The sequence below is a fragment of the Peromyscus leucopus genome, chromosome 12 (assembly GCF_004664715.2).
Source record: "Peromyscus leucopus breed LL Stock chromosome 12, UCI_PerLeu_2.1, whole genome shotgun sequence".
In the NCBI taxonomy this organism is placed as follows: domain Eukaryota; kingdom Metazoa; phylum Chordata; class Mammalia; order Rodentia; family Cricetidae; genus Peromyscus; species Peromyscus leucopus.
In genome coordinates, this window is record NC_051073.1 from 41,088,542 (window position 1) to 41,110,485 (window position 21,944).

Genomic DNA, 21,944 nt, shown 5'->3' on the forward strand with positions numbered 1-21,944 from the left:
GAGAATGCTGTATATAAACACAATAGAATTTTATTCAGCTGTAAAGAACAATGAAAATTATGACATAAGCCAGACACAGAGAGACAAAGACTGTTTTCTCTCAGATGAAGAATCTAGACTTAAATTTAGATACACATGCTGCATAAATACATATAGAAGACATGAAAGTAGAAAAAGGTCTATGAGAATGAACAGAAGTGTAAGAGGAGGTATGGAGGGGGAGACACGGGAAGGTAAAAAATACATGCGACATGAAAACAGTAGAGATATTTGAAGTTCAAAGAAGGAGGGGGGGCAACTAAGATCAAAGTATAATGATATATATGTATTAAAATATACATGTATTAAAATGTCACAGTAAGAGGTGGAGAGAAGGCTCAGTGATTAAGAACACATATACTTGCTCTTGCAGAGGACCCAAGTTCGATTCTTCCAGAGGACCAGAGTTAATTGGAGTTGGGCAGCTCACAACCACCTATAACTCTGATCCAACAACTCTGGCCTCCGAGGGCACCTGCACTCGTGTGTACACATTCGTGCACACACAGAGACAATTAAAAATAAAAATATATCTTTACAAAATGTCACTACAAAACCCACTATTTTGTATGCTAGCAGTTTTAAAAATCACTAAGTAAATGATTTAATGTTATGCCTTAATGGGAAAAAAAAAAAGGAGAATAATAACAACAGAAAGAAAAAACTGTAAAGATTTCAACAGAAACCTAAACTAGGAAAACAGTACCAAAGATCAACAACACTAAAAGTTGTTTATTTGAAAAGACAAACAGACAAGCTTTTAAATAACCTTAGATAAACTAACACAGATGAAAATTAGAAGTAAAAACAGAGCTATTACAACAGATAAATCTAAAATGAAAAGGAGTGTGAAAATATTACAAACTATTATATTCCTCAAACTGGGAAACTCTGGGGAAAACTTATAAATTCCTAAACATAAACAAACTACAGACTACCAAGATTGAGTCATGAAGAAATAAAATCAAAACAGACCAATAATGAGCAATGAAATTTGATCAGTTATAAAATGTTTTTCCATGAAAGAAAAGTCTAAAAGGTGATCGCTTCACTGCAAAAATTCTATCCTCAACAACATAGGCAGTACAAAGCAGCTTTGTGAGGAGAACCCATGAGACTCCAAAACAATATAGGCTATTGTCATTGCCCTGGCTGCCTTCCAGAACTTGAAGGGGAGACCCTATTGCTGACGACACCACACACTTCAGACACAGGACTTGGAGAAATCCAGGTGGATCTGACCTGGAAGCCTCCTCCCCGAAGACTAGTTCTCACAGTATCTGAAGGTGCTATGCAAGCTGCCAAGGGAGAAAAGCAACAGTCCTACCCAGCTGTAAAGCCTGTGAACCTTAGCAATGACCAGCACTGCAGGATGAAATCAATGGTGGCACTTATATCCTGAGAGTGAACAACAGCCACCTAATTGGAGGTGGACTCACTCAACAGGAGGAAATCATGCCTAGTATTATAAACTAAAAAATTACCCATGGCTGGTGAGGTCATGGGCCCCAGAGGAGAATCTACTGTTGTATATTTTTAACTGCATTCTGAAGTTTATCCTAATATCCACAGAGAAGTGTAGTTCTCATTCCTCATCAGAGAAGCTTCTTTTTGTGCACATAGAGACCATTTAAAAACCCAAAACTGGCAAAAAGACAGAGGGCAGACCATGAAGTGCCCAATACCTACTGATGCATCTACAACTAAATCCTTACACCTAAGGCTCAAGGAACACCCCAAGAGGAAGCCAAAAGGCTGTGAGAGCCAGAGGATCAGAACTTCTGCTGCAAGACAGCATCTTCTTTACATGACAGGAAACTGCACCCATGAAATGTCAACAATATGGCTGCCTAAACTAGACCTGAACAATGCCACCACCAGTCAAACGCTAACGTGGATAGGAGAAAGTTCACAAGGTCCTTCCCCAGATGAAGAGCTACTGGCAATTAATGGAGAGAGAAAGAGATTTAGTATTTTCCAGGGATGAGCCACGATAGGTTATATAATCCTATGTTACTAGCCCTAAACATATATACACAAAAGAAGCAATAATGACTGCAGTCGGGATATAATGTATAAGAGATTAATTAATTAATTAATTAATTAAAAAGCAACACTAATGACTCAGCGGGTTGCATTTGCTTATACATATGTCTGTGTGTGTGTGTGTGTGTGTGTGTGTGTGTGTGTGTGTGTGTGTGTATAACAATTAAAGAAGAGGTCATGAATTTGAGGAAGTTGGGGAAATAGGAATAATAATAATAATAATAATTGAGGAAAACAAGAATAATTGGAGGCTGGAGAGATGGCTCAGAGGTTAAGACCACTGACTGTTCTTCCAGAGGTCCTGAGTTCAATTCCCAGCAACCACATGATGGCTCACAACCATCTGTAATGAGATCTAGTGCCCTCTTCTGGCCTGCAGTCACACATGCTTATACATAATAAATAAATAAATAAATCTTTAAAAAAAAAAGAATAATTGGAATAATTAATGAATTAAAAAGGAAAGGAGAATGAGTAGCTAGAATAAATGTAAGTTTAAAATTACTCCAGGATTAATTTAAAGCATAGTAATTAAGGTTTATATGTTAAAATAGTGAAAACTGCCATGTGGAATATACTACCTAAAGTAGATAATTTGAGTTTTCTGTTCACCACTGGTATTTTCTATCATTCTCACATAATTCTATTCCAGCTGTTTGTAACGGGGGTAGTAGTCATTCTTGGCAGGATAAGGCTAAAGCAGAGCTTTCAGTCTTCACCTACCACTGCTCATATGCATCATGAGGTGCCCCAGGGAGAGAGAGGTTTGCAGAGGAAACGTCAGTTTCTATGGCTACAGCCGGCATTACTCCTCCACAGACTGAGTTCGTACTTGATGTTACATAGAACAAGAGTCGGCATGTTACCACGTTCTTTACAATAACAGAATGATAATAACAATAATTAAGACAGCCTGTCTCTGGGAAGCTCTAAATAATGTCTACATTCTGCTGTTGAGAGGAAGTGGGAGGAGGGTGGTTACAACAGATGCCTACACTCCATATAGTCTGTGTTCATCTTGTATTTCAGCCGTGTCACAGGCCATGGCATAACACAGCACATGGCAATTTATATTCAGGTGTCAACCCACCAGATAAATAATTCTCTGATGGAGGAACCTCGTTCAAGCAAGGCTTATGAGGCCACAGACTCTGAATGCGGTTTGCTTCTGTCTGTAATTTCACATGTGCAATACGGCTGTGGAATTCCTCCACCGCCTGTGTGTTTATCTCATGAATATAGTCACCTACTGGGCACATGCATATCTGTGGAAGGTCAGGAAGATGATTTCTTCCTAAGCTGTATAATGCTGATGAATAGAAATAATACTAGGATATTTTTCATAGTTAGGCCTGCAGTTGCACACGAGGTCTGTAAGTCACACCTAAAAGCTGTTTGACATCAGAACTCAGGCTGACATAGGAAAACAGTTGAGTCCGGACTGGCTCAAATTCCTTTAATCTTTATGTTGAGAACTGCAGTTACAGGCTTCTTGTACATCGTGAGGTGACGCAAAGCTTCAAAAGAGCTTTAGATCGGACCAGGTGCCTTGCTCTCACAAGGACACACAGCTGAGCTGCCGGGCTAGGCTGTAAACACAAAGACAGCCCAACTACTGCTAGCTGGCACATCATTAATTTCTTTACACCCATTCCTGACCTCAAATTGTGAAAATATATTCTGACTAGTCAAAGCTACAGAAAATAACTTGACTCTGTAGTCCCTAATGAGGGATGCAGGTGTTCTTAGACAATCAGAAGTTACACACAGGATAGGAAAGTATCCTATTTCAAGATTTAAAAACCTTTTATTGTCACTGTGCCTTGGAGAATGCCATAGTAAGCTTATATTAAGAAATTTAAGATAAACTTGAGTTCTAATCAAAGCATTTATGACACAGATCTCTTTCTGTAAAAAAAAAAAAAAACTTCAAGAAAGCCCAGCATTTCTATTAATTACAAAATGTTAGTTTATAATGTTACTACAGTTAGAAATACAGGATATATGTACAAATTCCTTATTTCTCTTAGACACCTCAACAGTTTAACTATCTCTCTAAATAGATAACAATAAGTGGATCTTTCTTTGAAGTTGCAACTGCAAGATTACAGCCCCAGCGATTAGGGAGCTAAGATTTATTACATATGCATTGTCGGGATGGCTCTGTTTCTTTCTGTTTTCTGAAATGTGACCCTAAAATGTAACTCCTATGTTCACCATGAAAGCTTCTGTTGAGTATAAACAGCTGTAAGAAGCAAAGAGGAGCTGGAGCCAACATGAGAAAACAGAGAAGCCAAGGTGAGAAGCGAGAGCCAACGAGAGAGTGAAGAAAGCGACCATCGGACTGCATGTGGTCTTTCCCGAGACCCTCAGACAGAAAAAGCCCCTGGAGCCTCACAACTCTGTGGCGTGTTCTTCACTACCCTGCAGCAGCCTGGAAGCTGGTCTTTCAGACCGCAATACAGCTGTGCTGGGACAGATCTACTGAAGCAATGTCACAGCTCTAAGTCAATGTATGTCCATCAAGTACTCTGAATTCTCCTTTCAAAAGGACTCCTTCTAAGAAACGAGAGAACGAAAGTTTCACTTGAGGAGCTTTGGACTCCTCCTTAAACTAAATGCTGAGGCCAATCAAGATCCGTCAAACGCTTTGGCCACAGTGCTGTTGGCAAGAGTGGTCTCAGATCATTTTGGCATTTCCAGGGTAGAAGGCTTCAGAAGCATCAACTACAGCAACAGCCTTTAATAGATTCTTTTAACTAGCAGCAATAAAAGGGCATAAAAATAATGCTACCACTTATTACCAGGCACCAGATTATGGATTTTACTCAAATCTAACCATCAACCCCAAAAGACACACATTCTTATCCCTGTGTTAAAGACACAAGGAACTTGCCAGGGTAACTCTGTGCCAGCAACACAGATGAAAGCTGAATGCAGGTCTGGCTACCATGTTTGTGCTTATTCCAAATGTAAGAATTCAAGACAACAAGAGAACTGGTTTTCAGAGGGCACATCAAAGCTACCCAGAAATTTCACTGCTTCTAAGAAACTTGAAGAGAGCTAGGTTCACTGAATAGATTCTGGAAACAAACAAATTTCATACTGACTATAATTATTCATCTTTAGTATAGGACATGAAAAGTACAGATTATAATTTATAGCTTCCTAAGCTCCTCACAATAGAGCTATTTTCTTAATTACATAAATATATATCAACATAATTTGTAATCTATGGAAAAAAACAGCATAAATTTCAACAAAAAGTGCTTAAATTGTAACATTTTTGTTTATATTATATTTTATGTGCAGAAAATTTATCACTTTGTATTTAAAAAGATAATTTAATGAGGCTGGAAGATGGCTCAGAGGTTAAGAGCACTGGATGCTCTTCCAGAGGACCAGGGTTTGATTCCCAGTATCCGAGTCCCAGGGGACCCAGCACCCTCTTCTTATCTCTATGGGTATGGTACATGGTACACACACATATATACAGGCAAAACATCTATATACATTAGGATTAAATATAAAAATTTAAATGATAATGTAACTATTTTATAAAGTAGTAAATACATTCTAAATTAATTCCCTTTTTACAGTTCAGGAAAATTAAGCTCAAGGTTAAATGTCATAAACATTGAGCCGGGTGGTGGCGGTGGCAGCGGCGGCGGCGGCGCGCGCACACCTTTAATCACAACACTCGTGAAGCAGAGGCAGGCAGATCTCAGTGAGTTCAAAGCCAGCCTGGTCTACAGAACAAGATCCAGGAAAGGCACAAAGCTACACAGAGAAACCCTGTCTCAGAAAAAAAAAAGAAAAAGAAAGAAAGAAAAAAAAAACCAGATGAAATTCATTTGCATTGATAGTGATTATACGGATAAATATGGCACAATACCTCTCCTTAAGTATGGTCCTTTCAATCTACTAGAATAGGCAGAAACAAACACAAAATAATGTGATAAGTGCATTTCTAACATCTTTAATTATACATTCAATCTACTATCTGGATAATAATACTGAAATTCTCTTTTAATTAATTTTTTGTCATATTTGTTTTATTTTATATGCATGAGTATGTTGCTTGCATGTATGCATGTATGCCAGTTGAGTGCTGGTGTTCACAGAGGTCAAAAGAGGTCATTTGATCCCCTGAAACTGGAGTTATGGATGGTTGTGAGCTGTCATGTGGGTGCTGGGAACCAAACCCAAGTCCTCTAGGTGCTCTTAACCACTGAGCCACGCTGTGGGACGGTCTTTCTGTATGTTGTGAATATGTGATGTTCTCATTGGTTGATAAATAAAGCTGCTTGGCCAATGGCAAGGCAGAATAAGGTTAGGCAGGACTATCAAACTGAAGATGGAGATGAAGAAGGGTGGAGTCAGGACAGACGACAGCAGTAACCAAAGGAGCAAGATGCCAAAACACTGGTAAGCCACAGGCCATGTGGTGATACAAAGATTAATAAAAATGGATTAACTTAAATGTAAGAGCTAGTTAATAATGAGCCTGAGCCATCGGCCAAACATTTATAATTAATATAAGCCTCTGAGTGATCATTTGGAAATGGCTATGGGATGGGGCAGGACAGAGAAAAGCCTCTGTTTACATATGGCACCCACAGTCTGGCATGGACCCACATAAGACCTGAGAAAGCTTAAAAAAGGTTCTGAACACACAGAAACAGAGCCACACTGGACTTCCTAATCTCAAAGTCTCATGCCAGCAGCAGCGCAGAGATACATCTCCCAACAAGATAGATCCAGCTACCAACCACCATGAGCTAAGCCATGTAGCATGTTTCCACAGTTTCTCAGAAGCCACAATACAGAGAGGGTTCTCTCAGTCACTGCTTGGGGGCTTAAGCATTCAGCACAAGCTCTGGCAGCTCACTGCGGGGCAGGTTAAGGTTTTTGCTCATACAGACAAAGGGTTAAGAAACACAGTAAAAACAAATTCAGCAGAAAGGCCTCTAAACAGGTAACAGAGTGTTTAAAAGATGTGCTGAGGCTTGAGAGAGAAGGAGAAAATACAGATACAGCCTTAAATTAAAATATAGATTTAAAATAGTAAAATAAAGTCCTCAGAAAGGGGAGTAAAGTAATATAAAGAAAATAAGCCACATGAGGATGGAAAATGCACAGAAAGTCTGGATTATGTATATTACTGTGTTGTCTTTAAAATTTTTGACTGCTATGAGACATTTGATTATGGAAGCTACTAGATTAAACCAATCTGTATATTTTAAAAATACATTGACTACAAAATTTAAGCCAAAAGGTCTGCCACTTTGGGGAAGACATTATGCTTTTGTTTCCACAGGAGGTGAGTCTATGGATTCATTCCAAGTTAGAAGAGATTAGGTTTAATCAAGGAAGACCCTGAAAATCCTAACTACAGACATGAAAAAAAAATAAACCTAAAGTAACTACAAGACACATGACATATATTTTACATGCTCAAACATAAAACAAACAAAAAATTACCTTTGGCTGGCTTGTGTGCAATGCAGTTAATGTGTGTGTGTGTGTGTGTGTGTGTGTGTGTGTGTGTGTGTGTGTGTTACCTTTAAAGGTTGGAAATGGCTACAGGATGGGGAGGGACAGAGAAGAGCCTCCGTTTACAGTGCCATCTCTCAAGCCCATCTCTGAAATTCTTATTTGGAGAAGGGACAATTTTTAAAAGAGATTGTCCTGGCTAACTTTAATTGCCAATTTGGAATAATATAGAAGCACATGGAAAGAGTGTCTCACTGAAGAACTGTTTACTCTGGTTTAGCCTGTGGGTATATCTGTAGCAGATGGTCTTAACTGTGTTAACTGCTATGGAAAGGCACCATTCGTTAGGCACGAGGTCCTGAGTTATGAAGGGTAAGAAAAGCAAGCGGAACACAAGCAAGTAAGCACACATGAGCACACATGAGCACACATGCACTTATTTTCCCTGGTCTTGACTGTGGACATGGTGTGATAAGCTGCTTTAAGCGCCTGTCACTGTGACTTACCCACAATGATGGACTATAACCTGGAATTGTGAATGAAAAGAAAACCTTTTTCCCCTAAGCAGCTTTTGCCAGGATATTCCGTCACAACAACAGAAAGGAGTAGAACAGAGACTAATTATGTAAGTTAGCTTTGACACTTCATAAATCAGAACACAGATATGAAAAACGCAGAAGCTGATAAGAAATAAAAAGTTTTTAAAAGATACTATTTGTTAGAAATGTTAAGGACTTTGTTATAAGCCTTTAATGGGGGAACCATAAGCATGAAGGTTACTGTGAAAATATAAATTTAAACAAGAGTTAGAAGGGACATTAAGACCAGAACAAATTTTTACTGAAACAAAAGCTCTGAATTCTACAGACTGAAAGCAGAAAATAAGTCTATAGCAAGTGAACATTTAAAAAAAAATCTAGAAGTCAAACTTGATGGTGCACACAGGAAGCCCAGCACTCAAGAGAAGACAAAGGGTCACAAGTTCAAGACCTGTTACAGAGCAGAAATTCTCTCTCAAAACAAAAACCCAGTAGAATTCATTAACTGAGCATCTTATAGCTTTTTTGACAAAGTATTTCTTAGTTCTAGTCCATGTAAAAATCTCCTCCTAGTGCCTGAAACAAAGCAACTTAATAGCTATCTATTTTAAGTAGTACCATAAGCTATATTTGTTAGTATCTATCTTAAGTAGTAGAGTAAGCTGCACTTGTTAATATCTATTTTAAGAAGTACAGTAAGCTGTATTTGTTAATATCTATCTTAAGTAGCAGAGTAAGCTGCACTTGCTAATGGAATTCAACTATTGCAAACAGATTTTGTCAGCAGTGTGTACATCCATTTGTTCAATAAATATGTACTGAGCACTAAATGCAAGGTTCAGTTTTCCTGGTATTATGAGTGAAGATGGATGGATGGGTGGGTGGGTGGATGGATGGATGGATGGATAGATGGGTGGGTGAGTGGATGGATGGATATGGATATGAATATGGACAGATTCACAGAGAAATGTACAGACAGATGGGTAGAAGGTTAGACAGGAAGAGAAAAGAAGGGAGAAATTGAATTATTTCTATTATACCAAATAAATGGGTATGATACTAAAGCAGGTAATTCAAGTTTCATTCAGTGTTTGTATCCACTTTTCCAAAATACAAGAATGGACTTTTGATTCTGATTTATGAGCCATGAACTGCTACTTCCAAAGCCATTCTACTCAGCGCGGGAAAGTCACATCAGCCATTAAAACATATTTGTCTTATATTTACAATATGTATCTGGGAGGAAAGATCAGGTACATAAGAATGAATATATATATTTTTAGCACTAGACATACCTTTCAGATAAAAAGCTCTCGTGATGATTTACATTCTGACAAGACTCTAAGCTGCCATCAGATGATGAAGAAAGTTGCTCTGACTTCAGGTTGGCTGTATCACTCAAACTGGCCTCAGTTATAGATGGGATCTTTAAGTATTTTCTTCCTAACTCCGTTCGCAGGATATCCGTCAATATAACTCTGGGTATCCTGCCATATAGAATGACAAACACTGTACTGTACTAGAGTTTTCAGGGGTGGGGAAAGAAGAAAAAGAAAAGAAAAAATGTATCCCATGAAGTTGAATTTTCAAACATTGTCACTTCAGTGCAAGTAAGCTCTCTCAGAATCGTAACAGTCAGGAAATCAACACAGAGATACTCAAAATTTGGGGTAGATAAAACATTTTGCTTCTAAAAGTATTGTTTCCTACAAATTATGGGGCATATTATCAGCATGTGACTATAATATCTTTAACTTTACTAACAGATACTATGGTAGTACTTAAAAGTTTAACCAATTTTTCTCAAAAAAAATGTTTTATTTCTTTTCCAGTATTTATTAAAAACACATATCACCACAAACCAATCCATGACATTTATGTTTTCATTTAGCAGAAAGATCCTTGATAGACACTTGTGATCACCAAATGATGAATGCTACATCCATTAAGAAAGACATTCAGATTACATCCGTGGTAATGCTAGATTCCACAAACAAAACGGCACATACACTGATGGTAATGTTTATGTTAACATTATAATAACATCAGATGAACAAGCTGATAGGTTAAATGTTTAGAAGTGTATAGTATATCTTGAAATATTTAAAGTTTGCTAAATTGGTGGACTCCATAGTAGATATACTGTATGTCTTGTATCTTCATAATCAAAAACCAGTGGCAGAATCTCCTTGGTTACTCAGCTTCCATTGTGAGCAAGTGATGTGTTGCCACACTATAAAGATTTCCTCAAGACTACCTTTGACTCACATGCGCAAGGTCTAGGGTTTGACTCCACCATGGTAGGGGGAGGAGGAAAGACAACATTTGACCCTACTGACTTGTTCAAGGCAACTGTTCTCATTTGCCGGGGGGTGGGGGATCTTTTTTTAGGTTTTTAAAGTATGTATTTAGTTATTTTACTTGTGTATGGTGGAAAGCCAGAAAGGAGTATCAGCTGCCCTGGAACTAGAGTTACAGATGGTTGTAAGACACCTGGTGTGGGTACTGGGTACCAAACCTGGGTCCTCTCCAAGAGCAGCAAATGCTCTTAATCACTAAGCCCTCTTTCTAGCCCCAGCGACTGCTTTTGTTTTATTTTAAACGCGTTCTCATTATGTTGTCCAAGCTGGCCCAATTTCAGGATCAATCCATTTGGCGTCAGTCTCTCCAGCAGCAGGGTACAGAGTACAGGTGTTCGCTACCAAGCTTGATAGTTATCAGATTTCAAAGCACTCGTTTCTCCTTTATTGGATGTCCCACGTCCCCTTAACTATTACAAACATGTAGCGAACATGCTTTGCTGATATCTTATGGAAATAAAGGATATATTCTGAAAAGGCTTAAGTACTTTTGCTTAAATAAAAATGTCAACTTCACTGAATCTTGTTAAATATTCAGAAGCATTATCTACTTTCAATATGTTAAGACATTGTGTTCCTTTCACTATATTCCAAACCATGTAAGATGCGGGACCTTAAAAGAACTTTAGGACTAGTGAGATGGCCTGACAACCTGAGTTCAATCCCTAGCTCTCACATCAAGGTGAAAGGAGAGCATCGAGTCCCAAAAGTTGCTCTCTGACCTCCACAGATGTGCTGTAGTACATGCATGCTCATATTCTCACACATCATACACACATACACATTAATGATAACAAATAAAATTAGCCACCGATACTAACTTTAAATTAGCTTTCTATTTTAAACACTGAGCATCCCAATCTCAGAGTGTTGAGTGATGTGACCAAGTGTTCTAATGCACTCTCCCCTGAGAGCCTGCTGTCTTTGGGCACTTGCTTCTTTCATTCCATAAAAGTGGGTTATGGATAACTAAGACCTTCTACAGGTAGGTACTTCAGGAAATCCTTGAATATCTACTTCTAGTATAACCACCATTAAAAAGGAGTTCTACAATGACTAAACAATATCTATGATCTAAAATCAAAGCTGACAGTAAGTACAGCTCCCTTAAATTAGTGTTTAAGATGGATAAAAAAGAACAGAAGTACACTCCAATTTGGAGGAAGTGGCACAGAGGTATTTTTCATTATTGTTGCATCATTTAAACCTCTAAGTATCCTATTAGTATTGTCTGCTTTGTACACTTGATTCCAGAAAGGATTATCCTTTGAAGCACTAGATTGAAAAGAAATGCTAGATTTGAAGTGGTGGGGGCAATGAAGAATCAAAAGAAATCTCAAGATTCACTTCTTCTGATCTCATACTATGCACTGTTCTAAAACAAAAATCAATTATGACTCTCAACACTTTAAGAAAAAAATTAATCTGGGTATAGTGGCACATGCCTTTAATTCCAACACTTGGGGAGCAAAGGCAAAGAGATCTCTGGGAGTTCTTGGCTACCCTAGTCTATACAGTGAGACCCTGTCTTGGGGAAAGAAAAGGAAGGAAGGAAGAAAGGAAGGAAGGAAGGAAGGAAGGAAGGAAGGAAGGAAGGAAGGAAGGAAGGAAGGAAGGAAGGAAGGAAGGAAGGAAGGAAAAGTTGGAGTAAGACAGAAATACATTTAGGTTATCATCAGATTTTTCCAAGGAAATGTTTTAGTGCACATAGAATTTTATTTGCTTTTGCTGGGCAGTGGTAGCACACGCCTTTAATCCCAGCACTCCAGAGGCAGAGGCAGGCAGATCTCTAAGTTCAAGACCAACCTGGTCTGTAGAGTGAGTTCCAGGGCAACCAGGGCTACGATACACTAAACTGACAACTCATTTTGAAAATCAATAAGGTGTTTCCCATTATAGAGAAAGTGAATCCAAAAGCTGTAGGAAAAATTTGTGGGCACATAGGAGATATATCAAAGAAATGCCAACTATCATTTTTATGTGGTTTAAATATCTGATGGGAGCATAATTTAAAGATGGCTTCAAGTGTTCAGTACCTAAAATAAGCATTTCTTCCTGAAAATAAAGGGGCTGTATACAAAGAATTCTAGTACTAAACAATGCTGAAAAGGATAAAATGACCTAAAAAAATCAGCAAGGAAAGAATACTGCTCAGAATTTTCTTTTGAATAATAAATGGTCATCCAATTCTCTTTAGCTTGGTTGGCACAGCTATTCATATACCCTGACCAATCCGTCTCAGTTGACCTGTCCACCTCTGTGAGGAAGATCAGCGTGGCAGCTTCAGGAGGGACGCTCACGGAGTGGTGAAGAAGAACCAGATCCACCGAATCAACCCTGGCAAACGATGGGGTAACTGAGGTTGTAGCCAGAGGGCCCTCACATCCCATCCTCATATTATTTGTTATGCTAGTAGAGTTTGAAGAAAGAAAAAAATCAAAAAAGGGGGAAATGAAACTTGGAAAGATAAATAAATGTAAGCTGGATACGAAAATTAGTCAAATAACAAACTCACAATTCTTTCCTAGAACAGAAAAACCAAAAATTACTTTAAAAGATTAGACACTAAGCACTAGAAGCTGCATTCCCTGAGGTGCTATAGACCTTGAAGGTTCCCCCAAAGCTGTCAAAGGGCTCAAGACACACCCCAACATGTCCCTAACACTTTGCTTTTCAACTAGAAAGCACTCTACGACTATGTGAACGAATGCCACAGAACAAAATGAAGAATGAGTAGAACACCAAAGGTTAATGAACTATGTAACATGTAGTAAAGCCCGATTCCTATTTTCCTGCAGAGAAAAACATGGAGATTCCAAAGGGCGAAAGGGTGAAGAAAGAAACCACAGAACAGGAATTATGAGCACAGGCTGCAGATGCTCACAGCAGGTCAGGAATCTGATTCCACCACCAAGTAACACTTGTTTAGGAGAGTTACTTACCAAAATTTCTGTTTCTGATCACCTCATCACTAACATGGGAAGAGTATCTACCTTCAACAGCGAGAATTAAACAAAATAATAGATTTAAAGTAATTAACACAATTGCTAGCATGTATATTCAAAGTAAATGGAAACTTATTTGAATTTCATATTATTGAAGTGTAGATGTAACCAACTGTCTTATTAAATAAGAAACATGCCGGGCGGTGGTGGCGCACGCCTTTAATCCCAGCACTCGGGAGGCAGAGCCAGGCGGATCTCTGTGAGTTCGAGGCCAGCCTGGACTACCAAGTGAGTTCCAGGAAAGGCGCAAAGCTACACAGAGAAACCCTGTCTCGAAAAACCAAAAAAAAAAAAAAAAAAAAGAAACACAGAGCCAATGCAGAGATGAAAGCCAAGAGGTCAGAGCAAGAGCTAAGAGCTAAAAACTTTACCCTTCCCTGTCGCTGTTGCCCTACCTCTCCAAAAGAGATCTACCTCCTGTGTGTCTGTCTTTTTATAGTGTTTCTGTTCTGCCTTCTCATTGGTTGTAAACCCAACCACATGACTGCCTCATCACTGCCTGTCTGTACAGATCTCCAGGTCTTCAGGTCTTCTATGGTTGGTATTGAGATTAAAGGCGTGTGTCTCCAATGCTGGCTGTATCCTTGAACACACAGAGATCTGCCTAGCTCTGCCTCCCAAGAGCTGGGATTAAAGGCATGCTCCACCAATGCCCAGCTTCTGCGATGGCTTGCTACTAGCAACTTTATTTATTAACATACAAATAAAATCACATTTCAGTACAAATAAAATATCACCATATTTCCCCTTTTCTATTTTTGGAAGTCTTAGTCAACGTTAATTTTGAACTATTAGACTCTGCAACCTTGGTAAAAATCTAATCTTTGGAAAAGTAAGTATAACTTACACCTAGCAATGACTATGGTCATTTCCTCAGCTCTTCAAAATTCACAGCCATTGTCCAATACCTTCTATTAGCTATGGATAAGAGCCACTTTGGATACCTTGAGGAAAAAAAAAAAAAGGAGCTTGTGTGATGGCCCTAGAGAATATAGACTATAGAGTAAACTAAATTCATAGAAGCTGGTCTGTCTTTGGGACTACAACTCTATAAATTAGTACTGTCCCTATTATCAAGCACTACCTTGTATTTCAAGAAGCTCTGAAGTTATACAACCTATCTCAATCTGGAATGAAGGAATGAAAGTTGTCAAGTCATATACTATATCCAATTTGTTTTCCTAAATATATAAGTACTGTGAAATAACTATAAGACTGCACTTCAGAACATAAAAAATATACCAAACCACAGCAGAAACGAATATTGAGAAAGAAGTCAGGAGAAAGTGTGTTAAGAAAGCTGTGCCAGCTTCTATGGCTCCACTGCAGGCATATCTTCACAAATACTTAACAAATGTAGGGAAGCATTGAAAAATTAATGATATATTAATATGCAATCATTTCAACAGCCATTTTTAATAAAATAAAATCTATGGAAAAACAATAATTAGACCTGCGAATGTAGCTGCAATATAAAAAGTTACATGGCTAATCCAACTTTGTTTTTCTATAATTTACAATACTTTCTATAATATACATTAATAAAAAGTATAGTATGTGACATTTTTAACAAGGACATAAATCCACTCATCTCTCAGATGACATAATTCAAATTACAACTTCTCAAGCAGCATCTTAAAGTAAGAATTATTAAGTTTTTTCTATTTTCTTCTTTTAAAACTTTAAATTATATGTGTACGCACATACCACAGTCCAGGTATGAAGGTCAGAGGACTACATTCAGGAATTAGTTCCAGTCTTCCGCTATGAATTCAGAGACGAAATTCAGCTTGTCAAACTTGCACACCAAGTGCTTTTATCCAATGCCATCTCACGGGTCTATAACTTTAGAAGATCCACAGATTTCCTTTCTATCTATCTGTCTGTCTATCTATCTATCTGTGTGTGTGTGTGTGTGTGTGCGCGCGCGCGCGCGCGCGCGCGCATGTGTAAGTAGGTATGTGTGTAAGTATATGTATGTTCGTGTGTAGGTGGATACATATTGGGTAAGAGTGTATGTACATGTGTGCATATGTGTACATGTGGAGGACAGAGGAAACCACAGTGTTGTTCATCGAGAGCCGTACACAGTATTTTTTGTACAAAGCCCCTCACGTGGGACCTAGGGCTTGCCAATTAAGCTAGGGTGGCTGACCAGTGAGCTCCAGAGTTCCTATTTCCACCTCCCTAGTGCTGGGGCTGCAAACACGCACCACTACATCCTGCTTTTTACGTGGATGCTGGGATCAAAATCAGGCCTGCATGCTTGCATGACAGACACTTTACCAACCAAGCTATGTCCCTAACCCCAAGATTCACAGATTTCCTTTTCCTTTCACAAAGCTAAATTTTAAGTGAACAAATTAAATTATCACTCAATTAGAATATTACTGGCCTAACGAAACCATAAGGTAACAGTATTTGGAATATGTTGTATTTTTTTTTTGTTTCAAATGTATAATTTAAGAAAAATAATAAATACACCATTTAGATTAATTCCAAGTATCAGTAACTCTCCTTAAAGATTATGAATATATAATGTCCTGTACTTCACTAATAATCTCTGCTGCTCATAAACAGAAGCAAGAGTAAGTTCATCCTCTGTGTGTATCCCACTCAGCTCCTGCTGACTAAGGCTAATAAAAGTCTGGAAATCTTCAACCAGGAAAACAGATGTGAACCACATGTGGAAATAAGCTCTACAGTAAAATGTATTAACGTGTCCTTTAGAAAGAGTCAAACACATCCAAAGAATCATGTTTTAAAACAAGCCCGATTGCTTTTTGTTTTTTAGACGTACACTGAACACACTGCTAGTTTGGTATTTCTGTCATTCCTGACTCTTTATTTTCATTATATTACACAGCTGACTTGAACCACGTGCTTGCTATTTGTCCCTTTAGTCTTACCTGGGAATCAAAAGGTCAAACGGTCCTTACATAAAAGACCCTTGGTTCACTGCCCATAGACACCAGAATGAAAGCAAAATTTATAACAAGAAGTCATTTCTGTAATTGAATATGTAATCTTTGTTTATTTAAAAGTTAAACTTTAGGACAAAATTTAAAAGCAAAGGTAATTTTTTTTTTTATCTTTTTGTTTTTCTGAAATAATATGTCCTAGCAGGGTAAAAGTTAAAAAAAAAAAAAGGCCTCATGTCATGAAGGAGACGCAAACCTCCTACTGAAAACAGTGAGTCCCAGAACACATTCATCCAAGGCCGTACCCAAGAGTTCTCCAATTTCTTTATTTGAGGCTTGCAATCTCTTTTCCTGGTTGTCATCAAAATTACAGAGGCGAAAATTCACTCTGATGGAGGAAAATATGCATCAATAAAGGTCTGAAGATATCTCTCTGTTAAGAAGTAATTGCTTTTTTTATTCAGCAAATAGTTATTATTGAGTATATGCCTAGTACTATACTAGGAGAAAAGGAGAAAAGAATAAAATGTAATGTAGTTCTTATTCTCACAAAGTTTTATCCTGTCAAGGATACAAAGAAGTTAAAAATCAAAATATGAGTGCTCTGATGAATAGGCTATTAAACAGGATGGGGGTGGGAGTGGATCAAGTGTAGCTACCTAAGATGGGAGTCAAAGATGAATGAGCTCAATGTTCAGAGCCAGCAGAAATACGTCAAGATGGAAGAGGAGACTGTTCACAAGATAAAAGGATTGAGAACATGTCTGAAAGAGCACATGGCATTCAGTGAGATGTACCAGTTCCCCAGGAAGAACACAATTGTGGAGGAGCAAACAGACACAGGAGACACAAAGTGTCAGTCATAAGGCCCTGTGTGCCCAACTACAGCAACTTTACCTTGAAAGTAACAAGTACCATCTGACTTTTAAAATAAAGAGAAGGAATGACTTTATAAGAAAAAGTATATGCACAGGAAGCCCACACAAATTACTATCATAATAATAAAGACACAGTATTATTAGGGCTTAGACTGGAGTGCTGGAAATAAACATTATTTCAATATAGATTTAATTTGAAATCAAAATAGCTAAATATAGTAAATGATGGGATGTAAGGGATGAAAAAAGCAGGGGGTGGGGGGTGGGGAGAGGTTAAGGGCCATTCTCTAGTTCTAATTTATAGAACTGAGTATGTGGGTAGGCCATTCACCAGATAGCAAAAGGATACAAACATCAGGATGAGTTGACAATCAAGATTATGTTTGTAGTTTAGAGTAAGTCTGAGTTTAGTCGGCCTAGACCTTAGCAAAGAGAGCTGGATGCTGGGAACTGGATGGGAGGGAAGGAGGAGAGGGGGAGAACTAGAGTCCTAATGGAACTCCTTATACTAAAGCTTCATAAAGACGTCATTTAGCTGGTAACAATTCTTGGGGAAAACTATTCTTCAGAAAGAATGGAACACTACACAGTGTTGTAAAATATGAGGGCGGGGGTGTGTGCGTGAGGGGGGTACTAATGATTTTGTTATCATCTGGAGGAAAATAGAAGCTTCCTTCCAAAAGGGTCAGAAATACCTTAAAATCATTCTTCTAACTAGCCCTTTACATATCAGCACTGTTAGAGATTAGTTTTCTAATACCTCAGAAGATTAATGCTAGAAATCAAAACACTAAGAACAGACTGATTTAAACTTATACAAACTATTTTGTGTCCTGTTTAAAAAGTTAAATTTCTATCAAATATGATTTATTAGGACAGTCTCAGTAAACAATTTATGATTTCATCCTTTAAAAGAAGTGTTCATTTTAAATTTGTTATGTTATTGTTTTATGAATATGAATATATTGCCTGCATGTATGGCTATGCAACATGTCCATGCCTAGTGTCCATTGGGGCCAGAAGAGGGCAACAGATCCCCTGGAACTGGAGTTACAAACAATTATAACTACATGGGTGCTGAGAATACAAAGCAGGTCCTCTGAAAGAGTAGCCAGTGCTCTTAACCACTGAGCCATCTTTCTAGCCCCAAGTGTTTGTGTGTGTGTGTGTGTGTGTGTGTGTGTGTGTGTGTGTGTGTGTGTGTGTGTGTGTGTGTGAAAGAGAGAGAGACAGAGACAGAGAAAGACTTATACTTGGATGTTTTAAGAAAGTACCATTTTTATTTTTCAAATAACTGCTTAAAGTTAGTTTTATCTGAATTGTAGTTTAAAGTATTTACTGTCATCCAGATTACAGACCATAGTGGCAGACAGATCTTTGTGAGTTCAAGGCCAGCCTGGTCTCTATAGAGAGTTCCAGGCCAGCCAGAGTTGCAAAGTGAGGACATAATGAGAACCTGTCTCCAAATAGAAAGAAAGAGAGAATTCCAGACTATAGAGCATAATATCAAAGCACTACCATGGTAAAGGGCAAGTTATTCTGACTCTAAACAATGTACCAACCCTAAAAAATATTTAAGAGCTAAAACTGTAAATGAAAATATAAAGTATTATATTATAGATTAAAAATTCCTACTAATTCCTACTTTTTAGCAACAAACCCTACATACAATTAAAAAAAAAAAAATAGGAGGCTGGAGATACAGCTCAGTGATTAAGAGAGTTCGCTACTCTTGTAGATGACTAAAGTTCAGTTCCCAGCACCCACATGGTGGATCACACTATCTGTAACTCCAGCTCCAGGACAGTTAACACTTTCTTCAGATGTCTGTGGGCATATACACATACACACAAATAAAAAATAAATATTTTTTTCAAAAAACACAGAGTTTTGTCTTGTTATTTCTAAAAATTAAACTGAATGTTTACTATTTAAAATATGGAAGTGATATTTTAATATCATTTTTGTACTAAATTGATGTGTCTAAAATATGAGAAGCCTCACAAAGCCAAAAGTAATGAGGATCCAGATTAAATTATGTTTAAAATATATGCTACAAGCCGGGCAGTGGTGGCGCACGCCTTTAATCCCAGCACTCGGGAGGCAGAGGCAGGTGGATCTCTGTGAGTTCGAGGCCAGCCTGGTCTACAAAGCGAGTTCCAGGAAAGGCGCAAAGCTACACAGAGAAACCCTGTCTCAAAAAAAAAAAATATATATATATATATATATGCTACAATTTAGAAAACAAAAAAATAAAAAGGGATCATAGTGGTGGAAGAGCTCTAGAAAGAGAAGTGGCAGAACACAGGCGCTACGAAAAGAGGGATGGGGGCATGGGGGACTGTCCCGGTGGAAGGGACAGCAATACAGAAAAGGGGGATAAATAACACTATGGATATCTAGAAAAGCCACAAGCAATCATGTGGTCTTATTGTTACTCAAAATTACATATATGTGAGTATACATGGAGATCTACTCATATATATAGTTATGTATATAGTAATTAAAGACAGCTATACCACTTGTGGTGATAATGCTCCCCCCAAGAGCCACAGACTAACTAACAAAAGACCCAGTCCCAGGCCTGGGAAACTCCCTTCAAACTGTTGTTTAGGAGAACCCATGAGACTCCAAAACAATATAGGCTACTGTCATTGCCCTGGCTGCCTTCCAAAACTTGAAGGGGAGACCCTATTGCTGACGACACCACACACTTCAGACACAGGACCTGGAGAAATCCGGGTGGATCTGACCTGGAAGTCTCCTCCCCGAAGACTAGTTCTCACAGTATCTGAAGGTGCTATGCAAGCTGCCAAGGGAGAAAAGCAACAGTCCTACCCAGCTGTAAAGCCTGGGAACCTTAGCAATGACCAGCACTGCAGGAGTTCCCCAAGGATGCAATGGTGGCACTTATCTCCTGGGAGTGAACAACAGCCACCTAACTGGACTTAAGACCTACTGAATAAAAGGAAATTCATGCCTGGTACTGTAAACCTAGGCAACCATGTAGAGCTGGTTAAGTCATGGAACCTAGAGGAGAAAATCTACTACTGCCACTTCCCCAAGCTAGTCTAATTTCTAACTGCCTCCCTAATACTTATTTTTATACCCTTACAGAGGAGTGCAGTTCTCATTCCTCATCAGAGAAGCTTCTTTTTGCAGCAGACACAGACCATTATAGAGAGCCAAAACTGGTCAAAATGCAGAGAACAACTGAGCATCAAGTACCCAGCCCCACCTGATGCATCTACAACACAACCCCAACATCTAAGGCTCAAGGACATCACAAGCGACGAAGCAGAAAGGCCGTGAGAGGCAGAGGATCAGACCTTCTGCTGCAGGACAGCATCTTCTCTATACAGCAGGGAAACTGCTGCACTTGTGCAGTCTCAACAATACGGCTGCCTAAACGACCTGAACGGGGTCCCCATCCCTACATGAAGAGCCGTGGGTCATTTTAAATGCTAACGGGGGAGAAATAGTCTTCCTCAGGACCCCCTATTTGGTTATCCAATATAAAGTGGTCAGCCTAAAAAACATATCCATACAAGTACACTGAAAGAACTCAGCAAATTGTATTTGTCTATGCATCCATATACATATACATATGTGTGTATATATATATACATATATATACTTGCAATAATAATAATTAAAGGAAAATAAGCCATGAATTTGAGAGGGAGTGCGTAGAACCTGAAAGTGTTTGGAGGGCATAAAAAGAGGAGGGGAAATGATGCAAACACAGTATACATGTAAAATTTTAAAAATAATTTTTAAAGTAAAAGGTTAAAAATAAAGAAAAGTATGCAAACAAACATGAATATGCACATATATACAAATATGCATACATATTATCTTTTATATCATAAAATTCCTAAAATACATACATCAATTAATCATAAAGTAAATAAGTTAAATGAAATAAGAAGCCTTTTTCAATCCCTTGTCCATCTCCTTAGTTAAGTACAGAACCATCATTTAACTGAAAATCAGGGTGGAAAACTCTAAGGTTCGTTCTAGAGTGAAACAAACTTGTATGTATTGATCTTCAATATCATTTCCAACAATCTTGTTTTCAAGAATATTGGATTTATACTATTTCACATGTAGTAAATTAAACAAAATCAATACTCAGTAACATACCTTTCAGATAAATTAAGGCTTTGGTGAAGAGGATCTAATTTCTGACATGTCTCTATGCTGTCAACAGATGTCGAAGGCAATGAGTCTGATTGCACCTTGCTGGTATCACATAAATTAGCATCATTTCTAGGTAGGGTCTTTCTGAATTTTCGTCCTAAATCCGTCCATAGAACATTCGTCAACATAACTCTGAGATGCCTGTTATATACACAAATAATTAATACATATGGTTCTAAATGTTGTATAATACATGAATTTATTACAAACTGTAACAAGTATTTCCTAGAATTCTGAATTTCACTACTTCACAAAATTTAACTAGTTATAAACATTATAAGTAAAAAAACCAAATGTCTAGTAGTTCTCAATGACACATTAAAAAGTAAAGCCTACTTCACTTACATTGGGATTTTCTTCGGAATTTCATCAGACAACCTATAATCGTCCTCACAAATATGTACAGCTGTTTGGTTCCTAGCAACTCACCTATGCTTTCCCACAGTTGGTGGAAGGT

At 38.1% G+C, this 21,944-nt stretch overlaps 1 protein-coding gene across 7 annotated transcripts in view; it reads right to left on the reverse strand.

Annotated features, from left to right (window-relative positions):
- The window catches only part of Senp7 (SUMO specific peptidase 7), a 108,284-nt gene that overhangs the window by 43,605 nt on the left and 42,735 nt on the right, over nt 1-21,944 (reverse strand). For 4 of the 7 annotated variants that reach the window (XM_028867510.2, XM_028867509.2, XM_028867511.2 and 1 more), the window contains 2 exons: nt 21,431-21,628; nt 9,416-9,607 (listed from right to left, as the gene is read on the reverse strand). The exons of 1 other annotated variant lie outside the window; for it this stretch is intronic. In XM_028867510.2, the coding sequence (XP_028723343.1) occupies nt 9,416-9,607; nt 21,431-21,628 (390 nt within the window). The remainder of the gene's footprint in view (nt 1-9,415; nt 9,608-21,430; nt 21,629-21,944) is intronic. 2 more of the 7 variants (XM_028867513.2, XM_028867512.2) reach the window with 2 other exon arrangements.